Source organism: Poromitra crassiceps (assembly GCF_964638095.1).
Source record: "Poromitra crassiceps genome assembly, chromosome: 27".
Classification (NCBI taxonomy): Eukaryota; Metazoa; Chordata; class Actinopteri; order Beryciformes; family Melamphaidae; genus Poromitra; species Poromitra crassiceps.
In genome coordinates, this window is record NC_139650.1 from 974,396 (window position 1) to 986,020 (window position 11,625).

The 11,625-nt window shown below is 42.0% G+C and overlaps 1 protein-coding gene across 1 annotated transcript; it reads right to left on the reverse strand.

The window, feature by feature from the left end:
• Positions 1-217: 217 nt before the first annotated feature.
• LOC310799204 (zinc finger protein Eos-like) lies at positions 218-10,899 on the reverse strand (the record flags this gene model as incomplete). Its single annotated transcript, XM_083661768.1, has 8 exons — positions 10,800-10,899; positions 9,648-9,698; positions 9,437-9,541; positions 6,913-7,155; positions 5,277-5,444; positions 3,700-3,849; positions 2,841-2,972; positions 218-1,122 (listed from the first exon to the last, which is right to left on the reverse strand). Exons 2-8 carry the CDS (start codon positions 9,685-9,687, stop codon positions 218-220), a joined length of 1,743 nt encoding a protein of 580 aa, XP_083517894.1. The 5' UTR covers positions 9,688-9,698; positions 10,800-10,899.
• Positions 10,900-11,625: the final 726 nt, after the last annotated feature.

Here is an 11,625-nt window from a genome sequence, read left to right on the forward strand (position 1 = left end):
AGCTTTCCTATCATGCGTATCTGGAGTCAAGTGTTGCATACCAACAGTACCAGTGCCCGTCTGAAATATTAATATACAGTCTGAAATGTTAAGATACAATCAGTTTCATTCTTTCACTGCCCCAATGATTGTACTGTGCAGACCAAACCCAGCCAGGTCTTTGTCTCAGTGTAAGAATAGCTCTAGGTGAAGCAGCTAGTCGGACCCTTCCTCAGTCTCAGTCGAGGATGTGCTCCCCGCGGACGATGTGTGAAGAAAATTCATATCGGTCCTGGCTGCGGTGGCCACAGATGTTACACTCGAAAGGCTGGCGAAAGCCGTGGCAGCCCATGTGGATGGTGAACATGACATGGTCCAGGAAGAGCACGCGGCAATGCTCACATCGGAAAGAACGCACGGCTCGCCCCTCTCCGTCTACAACCCGAAAAGCCTCCCTGGAGGTGGACGAGGGCACCGTCGGTGAGCCGGGGGTTGGAGCGAGGGCAGGAGGTGGAGGAGCCGAGTGGCCTCCCTCCTCCCTTTCCCCATCCCTGTCTTTGGCATGGCTGGGGCTGTGTCTTTCCCTACTCCTGTGGCACAGAGTGGGGGGAGGCGGTGGGTTGTGGTGGTGGTTGGTGTGGAGGGGATGGTGGTGGCTGTTATGGTTCATGTGGAGGGACAGAGTTGGACCGGTGCTGTTGCACGGCTCGTCTGGCATGCTCTCTGTGTCCGTGGAGTCCTGGCAACCGTTGCTAGGTGAGGGCGCGTGACTCCGGCCCGCGGGCAGGTCCTCGTGACCCTCCGCTGCCTCCCTTCCCCCTACAGCAGCGGCCCCGAGCACGGGCCCGGCCCCCGTACAGTCCAGCCTCGGGCCCAGAGGGGCTATCGGGCCATGAGCGGAGCTGATGAGCGGCCGGAGCTCTGATAAACACGAAGGGTGAGTGGGAGGAAGGTGCAGTGGTCGCACTGTGTCTGATGCCCCTCCTCCTCCTCCTCCACTACCTGGTGCACCCACATATTCTCCCAGACTGGGAAAATGTGGCGGTTCAAGGTCCCCAGGGTGCAGCATCTCCCCATCTTTGTCTAAACCAGCACTGATCTCGTAAGGTGCGTCTGCCAGGCTGAGGCGCATGTGCTTCTGTCCTGCAGCAAGGAAACATAGTCTTACTCTTAGGATAATGGACTAGAGTCGGCCTAAGTTGATGACAGATTACGGTGTTTATGATACAATGTTAATTTTGGGAGGCCCACCCAGGTAAATTGACAGGCCACTAGGTTTGGGTGATCTTGTATTTCTCCTGTCAATCAATCAACATCACGTACTTTGTGAATTCCCAAGGCATTTCTCCACAGGAGACAAAGGCAGATAAACACAAACATGGAGTAGATGGTTGAAATCAATACCATGATAATCAAAGATTTTTTTCAGTATCGAAATATATCACAATATGGCTCACGTATGCAAAATCTCCTTAAATCCAGTTGAACTGAATTGTCAAGTGTGTAAAGTTTGCTCGTTATCAATTTAGACCGCAGAATTGTGTCACGGAATCACCATATTATCACGATGATTCCACTGAAAGACGATATACTGAATTATCGCCCAGCCCTAGACGATACATTTTTATATTTTAAAGCCCCAATCAGTAAGAGTTTTGACATTTTTTACTGTAATATAAGAGCTTTTTAGTCACAGGACATGGTAGATTGACTTGTAATAGGGAGAGCCTCGTCTTTATTTATCCCACACCGCCCTCCATTGGCCAGCCCTGGGACTAAGCAGTTTGCTGCCTGCGTCCCGTAGCAAGAAAAAATAAAAAATAAAAGGACGCGCGCATGCGCTGTACAGCGGAAGCGCTGTGTTCATGAAAACAAGGAAGTAACTTGATTCGGATTTGCTACGAAAATGATGTTTCACGGAACTATGGATTATTATTTCATCACGTGGTGAGTACCCGATGTCACAACATGTACATAGAGCTTTCTGGCGCTGTGTTTTGTTGACTTTGAACGGCGATATCTTTATCGATACTATTGGACCCAGAGGGCGCAGTTTCTCCAACAGTAAAACTTGGAAAACTTACTGAATGGGGCTTTAAATGATAGGCTAGTGTAAGTCCTTCAGTCACACAAAGTGAAAGAACATATTAGCTGGCAGTGCAGTATAGGAAGCAGTAGTACAAGACACTCAAAGAGACAAATCCACCTGGAAAATGTTTGGCGGTTTAACCACTAAACACATTTTAAATTAGCTCAAGTAAAACTTTTTCTCTGTGTGTGTAGTAGACTACTTACACATTTGATTACCGGTAGTCATATCATTAACATAGAAATTCTAAATTATGTGGAGAAACAAAAAACAAAACAAAAAAAATATATATAACGTGTTGTCTATGACATCTAGTAGGCATTTGGCACAATGAAGAGAGTTTGATCTGGAGGGAAAAAAGTTGCAAGCTGTGCCATCTAAAGAAAATCAAGAACACTGGCTAAATTATGCTGATGTTGTCTATAAAAAAGTTCAACGAGGACTTTATATTATATGCGTGATCTGACCATTTAATTATATGTTTCTGCCCTGAGCCTGTATTCACTATTGTACAAAGAGCCACTATATCCCGCACTCCTGTTTTAGCTATGTGCAACTGCAAACTGTTGTCAAAAATAGAGCTCAAAACAGTTTCTCCATGTGGTTTCCATGTTGTCTTGCAGCTACAGCAAATCAAACAGCTCAGAAAACATAAAAACAGAGAGCTGGTGGTCACGTCAGAGGAAAAGGTCCTGAATGAAGGTCAAAACACCTGGTCGACAGGGGGCTCCTCCATCTCCTCCACCTTTCCACATTGAAATCAAGTGCTCACCTACAAATTTTTGTGGCATGGATCTCTTGCGCTTCGTCATGCTGTTGGCGAGTCGATCAATGAATGCCATCTTGTCTGAGGAAGGCTGCAATAGAGAGTCCGGTATGAACTCAAGCTCCCTCATCTCCTCTCCTGCACAAGACATCATCACATCACAAGGTTATTTGTTCAAAATGACATATAACAGCGTTGAACGTCAACGTTTAAGTTGAAGTTAGTCTTCAGAGACTGAATCATCTTTTTGATATGGAACATTACTATAAGTCTTAGGCTTAGAGATTCTGTGCAGCACATTACCTTCTTTGGGAGGCAAAGAGGACTACATATATACATAGTACAGTATATTAGTATACATAGCAGTATACATACATAGATACATACATACATGCATAGTAGGGCTGCTCGATTATGGCAAAAAATCATAATCACGATTATTTTGACTGATTATGAGATCACGATTATTTAACGCGATTACTCATTGACTTTGGCAACATCATCCATTAATTTAACTTGATTTTTTTTTGGTCTTTTTAATACTGGATGTCTTTGAACTTTAAATATAATTTAAGGGAAAAACAAAGAAATAAAATGAAAGTACTATTGTTTTTAAATAGGCTAACTAAAATAAATAATATATAAAAAAAGATAATTGTTTTATCTCGATTATCTTGTTTTCATAATTGTGGGAATCCAAAATTGTAATTGAGATAAATCCGATTAATTGAGCAGCCCTAATACATACATACATACATACATACATAGTATACATATTGCATGTTGTGATTTAGAATACTGCCTCAACTGGGAACATGGTTGCTTTTGGTTGACGTCCACCTCAGTGACGGTCATAACACACTACCTGGGTTTTGACCACTGCTTGGCTGCTGTGGCTCCAGGCTCTGCAGGTAGCTGTGGCAGCGTTCACGGTGCTCCTCCAGGGTGCTCTGCTGCTTGTAACTACGGCCACAGTAACTACACTTAAAGGGCTTCCCTACAGTTGGAGAGGACACTGGGGACAGAGAGGGAAGACTGTATTATTATTAAGAAGTCAAAAGTCAAAACTTGACCTCTGAGAACTACGGTAATTTTGTTCCACAATCACACACCAGGCTTGCTAAACAAAATATGCCAAATGTGAGGCAAGGGTCATATTCTTCTAGTATTCTAAAACACACAGGCCTGAAAGACAATTTTGAAAGCAAGAAATCTCAACACTTGGCAAGGTAGGCATGGTAATCATCATTAAGTCATTGGTGGTATTGATCAACAACCCAATGGTCATTTTTGGAGTACGGGACAGACAAATATTAATTGTTGAATTTTAAGTTACAAGCAAATCGAACACTATGTAATCTAAGCCTGTATGAAATTAGATTATAACTGAGCTAACATTCCCTGTAAGCATGCATCCCTATATACATCCCTCCCTAAGAGTGCTGAACAGAATATATGTTGAAAATATGAATATATAGCTGATACTAGTGTGACCTGATAATACACAATAAAATACTTTATAGATCTATTAGTGTCATAGAGAAACACAGATAAACATAAGAGTAAGATTTGGGACCTTTACACTACTCTAGGACTGTTGCATGACTTACCAAAACATACAACGCAATCAGGTTTTTTAAAGATTAATATTACTATTGGGTTTGAGTTTGTATTGTCATTATGGAAACTGTTAGACCAATGCAATGCTTGTATTGTCATTATGGAAACTGTTCGACCAAAAGTTACTAATAAACTGCCAGCATGAGAAATCATTGCACTGTAATTTCAAGAAAGTATCAGCACCTAACACCACAAATTAACTAACATTTTCATTCCATATCTAGGGGTTGAATGCCCACAGTAAAGCTTTCAGTTGAAAGCATTTAATTGGATACGTTCATAAACATCTAACAATATGTTGTGTTTGATCAAATTTACCTGTCAAGTGTAAACTATTCACATGCACTGACTTTGTAACTTCTACCTATAATCTGAACACACACCTAACTTCATTTCAGGATGTTACAAAAGCCAAATCCTAGTGTTCTTTTTTTATTTTTCTTATACTTGATAACAGCTAGTATATATATATATATATATATATATATATATATATATATATATATATATATATATATATATATATATATATATATATATCTATATATCTATATATCTATATATATATATATATACTGTGTGCAATACACAAGAGATAATAACCCATAACAACCCAATGTTTTGGGTTGTTAATTTTCCTCACTTTTTCATGACTGGAAAACTGACCTACTAAAATTGCAGCTTTTGCGGGAGCCCTGAAGGTGAAATGAGTCAATGAGTAAACAAAAGCCAATTATTAGTAACGATACTAAAGCAAGTCCAACTGTGCATTTCTGTCACTGGTATTTGTAAATATCTGCAAAGTCTAAGAATCCCTCTCACCCGAATGAGTGCGAAGGTGGCCAGTAAGAGCGTCTCGTCTACGACAGGCATAGCTGCAGAAGGGACATTTAAAGGGTTTCTCTCCTGAGTGCAGCTTAATGTGGCGAAGCAGGTTACCCTTCTGAGTGAAGGAGGCGCCGCACTGATTACACTGGAAAGGCCGTTCACCTGTGGGTAGATCAAACCTATTAACTCAACACCTCTCACTGAATCTGTATGCCTAGTGCGTTGCCTCCCGACATCCGTATGGTAACTTGTAAGTAGAGCTGGGTATCAAAAATGATATCAGGCAGCCAATAGACACTCCCCCCACCAAGCACAGAGGCTTGGGAATCCCAGAGTTCACAAGCCATCTCCACTATTTCACAGGGCAAATCAATGCAGAGAATACCAAATGAGCCAAAAATCAACTGATTAGGGTCTGTTTCCCTGTAGAACAAGCACATTGTTTGTACAAACGATGCAGACAAAATAATTTACTCTATTCAAATGGTGAATGGTTGTTTTCATTCAACACAGACAAAGTGCTGTTTTACAATCGGTACCAGTAAATGTCCAAAGATTCCAGCCCTACTTGCAAATCATCATGATAAAAACGTACACTGTTCAAAAGAAATAAATTCTTACTTATTAAATATGTGAACCACAAAATAGTGCATAATCAACCAAAACAAATCTATCAATGTTGCTCATTTTATGGCTCTGACAATAAAGAGCAAATCAACACTAGATCACAAAGGGCAGAAAAATTGCGGCTGCACTTCCTTTCTGTGCGTTGAATATTTCAACTTAGTTTCAAGCATGTTCCACTTCTGGCCACAACCTTTGACAGCTGATGGAAAACACCAGCTTTGCAACTCTAAGGTGAGGAAGCATAACACCCCGTAACACCCCGTTCACATATTTAACTCTAAGGTGAGGAAGCATAACACCCCGTTCACATATTTAACTCTAAGGTGAGGAAGCATAACACCCCGTTCACATATTTTCGCAATGTTAGCTTACGATATGACGGAAGTCACTAATTTCGATGAGGGACAAATTTAACGGGGAAATAACACAATATACAGACGTTGTGCGTGCACCCGGGGGCTGCCTGGATGCATTGAACATTTTCAACTTCCCCATCGTCCCCACACTGACAAGGTCTGCCTTAAGTTGTATTTCATGAGCTAAATAAATGTTCATATTTTTAAACATATGAATTTCCATGCTTAAACCTGTTCATTTACATAAGCTTTCAATTATTTTGATTTGGATTATGAGGTAGACTTCTTTTGCTTTTTTAACCAATTGTCCCTCCAAAATGTGTATGATGGCTGAGTATCTTTTTCAACTTCGCTTACAACATAAAAAGACAAAAGACAATTCTAATAATTTTTGGCCCAAGGTGAGACCCATCACGCTCAGTCCTGTGTGGTCCTGCCATCACCACTGTTGTTATATCCTTAGTCAACAATGACATGTCAGAGAAATGCAGAAAAGTTGTGTCTATGAGGCATGAACAAAATTTCTAAAATTATATAGTAAATTCCTGTTAGCTGTACTTTAAGAAATATGTTTAACAAACACCACACTAAATGTGTTGTGTTTTCCAAACAGGGAAAGATTAATCAAATTAAATGGATCAGTTCACCTGTGTGGCTGCGTTTGTGCACCATGAGAACATTAGGTCCAATGCAGATCATTCCACAGATGTCACACCTCAGTTTCCCATTTGGCAGCCTGGTGGCTCCAGTTGGCATGGGCTCAGGACTGGGAAGGTCCCTGTAGCCTCCCACAGCCTCACTCCCCTGCTCTGGAACTCCCTCCCCTCTTTCTTCCTCAGTACCGCGACCTGGTTCCTCATCACTGTACAGCTCCACTTTAATGGAGTTAGCTATAGAGGCAGAAGAACAAAAAATAAATGAATAAAAGCTTTAAATGAGATGTATAGATATGAGATATTCTCAAGGTTAAAATGCTGAAAAAAGACGAAGGGGCTGTGTCGACAGGGAATGTGTATTTGAGCAGCCAGCGCCTTTCTGCAATTCTTTCTCTATGGTAAGGACGTGCTAGGAGCGCTGCTCTTCCCAGGATCGCACCTGGCATTTAAGAACTCTTGGCAACTAGTGTTTTTGGGCGGAGCGCTCTGGGCGTCTCAAGCTGAAAAAAGTTAAACATTTGGAGGAAAAGCGCGCTGCTCGTCAATGTCACTCTTCCTTCCTATCCCTTCTCCTGGCAGGGGGATCTTCAAACTCCCCTGCTGCCAGAATTGTCAATAATCTGGCTTTAATTAGAGTGTGCAACAATCAACAACAACAAACAGATGAAACTAGCTGGCTATCGTCCGTGTGACCGTTGTACTGTGGCTGTGGTCTGTGCGTGTTGGAACTAAGCGATCTGGACATGATTTCAAAAGCATTCTGATCTGAAAAACACGTTTCCTATGGACAGAGTCTAAGAGGCCAGTTACACCTGGCATTAACATGCGTTTTCTGCTATCAGATTGCAATCAGATTGTATTTTATCACTTCAGCCTGATTTCATTTACACCTGGCACTAACATGCGTTTTGGGTGAACAGATTGCAATCCGATTGCTCTCCAGCTCGAACGTCATCACGCGCGCGCCCCCTGAACGTGTGCATGCATGTTTGCATGCATGCACAGGGAAATAGAGGTTATTGTTAAACTCAAATGCACAGTGAACGTCCCCTTCACCTGGACAAAACGATGGCCGATCACCCAGCACTGCATCTACTGTATTTATTTATAAAAAAGGACACGTTGCCCTACCCCTGCCACTTTTCTTGTTCTTGTCCTGTCTGTAAGCCAGTTTCAGGTGTTTAATTTTTCGCTGACATTGTAGCCAGGTCCTGTTGTGGCCATTCTCTGCCAGTTTCTTAGCCACTACTTCATAAATGGGTCGGTCGCGATATGCACTGCCAAGTTTAGCTTGTATACTTTCGTCAGACCAAATTGAAAGCAGGCACTTGGTCTCCTCGTGACTCCATCCACGAGTGTCAATATCATCCATAGCATTAGTTCTCCTTTCTTGCTGTTAACGTTAGCGCGTAACGCTAGCTCTAGCTGTGTTGCTCTTTCTTTGTGCTAACTAGATAAACACTCACGTGCGAGGACGTATTTCCGTAATTTGCAATGTAGTTTTAGCAATCCAGTAGGTGGCGGTAAGTAAGGCAACATTTAAGGATGCCAACCGCCATAAAACTGCAAAGAAGATGAAGATTCTGTATTTCCGGATTGCAATCCTTCTTCAATGCGTTTTGGGGGTGTTTACACCTGTACTTTCAAGTGATAAAATACAATCTGATTGCAATCTGATCACCAAAAATGCATGTTAATGCCAGGTGTAAATGGCCTCTAAGATTCAGTAAAAGGGTAGTCTCGACGCCAGACCCATGAGAGTTCTTACGCTGATACACTACGTTACTGCATGCTGCAGATCTCTCTCTGGGTCTGGGACACTTCCCCTCAGAGGGCTGGTTATGGGAGGGAACCATTCACTTGGCCAGTCATATGCCAGTGATGGCTTCAGTCCTCTCCAATCAGTAACGACTTTGCGATCAGACAACACGGGAGGCGCAGCCCATTTTTCGAACCGCTCTCTCATCGGTGCTACGACCTGTCACTCATTCAATTTCAACGCGCCTTCAAAACCTGCAGTGGCTGTGAACTGGCACAGACTCACTTATGTAGTATGCGGAGCACAGCGATTCAATGTAATATTTGAGTCTGGGGAGAGACTAGTAAAAGAGTGTCTGTGTGTGTCATATGTTTGGAGAATGTTGTCATGACATGTAAAGCATGTAAAGCACTGAAAAATTGTCATAACATTTAATTCAAATGTAAATTCATTTAAATATTGAAGTAATATATCATGTATATATTTTGTGCACCTAAAATATATTACATTTGCAAGCTGGTCTTTTCCAGACAGGTCAAAGTTGGATGATGATGCCAATTTCACAATTCTGCTTGAACACATGGCCAATTGGCCATAGCACAATAACTAATGTTATAAGAAGTAGCTCATTGATAACAATTGAGAGACTGCGAGGACACAGTAAAATATGTAAATTGTGAAATACATGAGATTTGGGGTTTTGATTCAGCATAACAGTCATATTTTTGGGGCATTCAAACATAATTTCACACTGACCACTGAGAGAGCGACTAGGAGAGGTGTGCTGGCTGTTGGGGGTGCTCACTGTTGGACCTCCAAGGGCCCCAGTAAAGTCCCTCTCCATTGATGAGTCTCCACTAGCTGCAGCCCAAAAGAAAACAGACGGCATTTCAATGAGATGCCAACCTTTAAACGTCAGTATATCTGTGAAAACATTAAATACTGAGTCTGCCTTATGGAGTTGTACCTGATATGTAAGACCGGCCATTGCAGTCATCAACATCCATACTCAGTCAAGCTGAATATAGAAATAGCACCATTATTTCAGACAAGGAAGTAGAAAACTTAAATATTTATCTCATTCATTCACTCACTCCCAAATATTAAAGGAAAACACTGGCCCAATTTGACATCAGATTATGAAATGAAAAACCATGATGGACCATGTAAAAATTTATAGATTTGAGCCATCTAACGAGCTAAATAAATTACCAGTTAGCTGTTCAACTTAACTTTTGTTGATCACGAAAAAGACCCACTGCTAGCTGGTGTTAACTTGCCAACACCTGTTCAATTAAAGTAAGGCTGTGATTTTTAACCTGCACAAGTATTTAGCTAACAGTTAGCTAACAGTGAACGTAGCCCCTCGCGCTATATAGTGTTAGATCTGTTGACAGCTGATTAAAAATAACGTTACCAGAAAATAGCGGTTATCGCCAACTCCAACAGCAGCCGCAGATCAGCTGCTACTTTCGGGTTGGCTAATCACAACATTGGTAAACTGGGCTAACTGGGACTCGAGGCAGACAAAAAACGATTAAGCATGGACTGCGGATCATAATGGACAGATAACGTTATACCGTTAACGTTTATTTAATAATGGCGTTGGGCCAATGTTATTAATGGCCTTTATGGCTAACGCGTTATGCTAGCTTAACAGTAGGACAAGTGATGGAAAGTAACGTTAGCCAGGTTAGCTAATGCTAAAACAGTTTGACTCCAACAGCAACACTAGCATCGAACAAAGTTAGTTACATTTGAGCAGTGATGTAGCTAACGTTGGCTTGTAACATTAACTACCCAACGTTAACTATCGCTAACTCTATAACGTTACTGTACATTCAGTCTCAGTAAGTTATGTAGCGTTAGTTTTAACACAACAACAAACTAGCGTTAACTAGCTAGCTAGCCACCACAACCAGTGTTTCCTAAACGGTTGCTATGGCAGCCATCGCCTCCCAAAATGCTATGGCTAATCAGCTACGTAACTGGTTGGCTAGCTAGCTCTCTCTCTCTCGCCGATATAACATTTTGAGCTGACTTCAACAACTCATTGGAGTTAGGCACTTCTGGAAATATTTCCTAACAAGTACGCTTCTCTCGGTAAACTTCACATTACCTGTCCCTATCACGGCCGTTTCAATGAAGTTATTCTGTTTTCATCTGCTTGTTTTCCCTTACGACGGCAGCATCTCCCTCCCGGCAGCGTTTAGTTTGACCTCCAAACAAGTTCCGGTCCGATTAGACCCCAATTAATTAAAGTTAACAAGCTGCGTGCATTACAGAAATCACTCAGCATCAGCAACATCATTGGCAATAATCAGCCAATAATTGCTCTCTCGACTCTCACTCTCTCTCTCTCTCACACACACACACACACACACAGAAAACTGATAAAACAATATAACTCACTTGCAGCAGGCAACTTAGTTAGTTGCAGATAAATGCTTATACCATAGGCTTATACTTGAATTTCCATTGTAAATAATATAATTTCCCCAAATTTTGTTGCATGGGGTTGCTTCCAGGGAAAGTGCCAATTGTGAGCATCACCACCTTCAAGATATCTAGGGTTAAACTCACAATATCAGGGCAAATCAACTTGAAGGCTTTAAATTGTATCCAAATATCAAACTATCTGGACATTTTGGCTGTCGCCTCACAGCAAGGTCCTGGATTCGATTCCCGCCTGGGATGCTGTGGGCGCTGAGGGTGTGTCCCCATGTCCTCAGTGTCCACTGCCCAGGTGGGCTCGTCAAAAGGGGCTTTCTGTTGTGGAGTTTGCATGTACTCCTCTGGGGTTTCCTCCAGATAGGAACCGCCACAATCCAAACTGTTCAGGTGGATGGAGACTATCCTGTATGAATGTGAGTGGGCCTGACTGTCTCCATGCCTTGTAATGGACCTTTCTGCCCAATGCTGGGACAGGCTCCAGTAGTGCTACT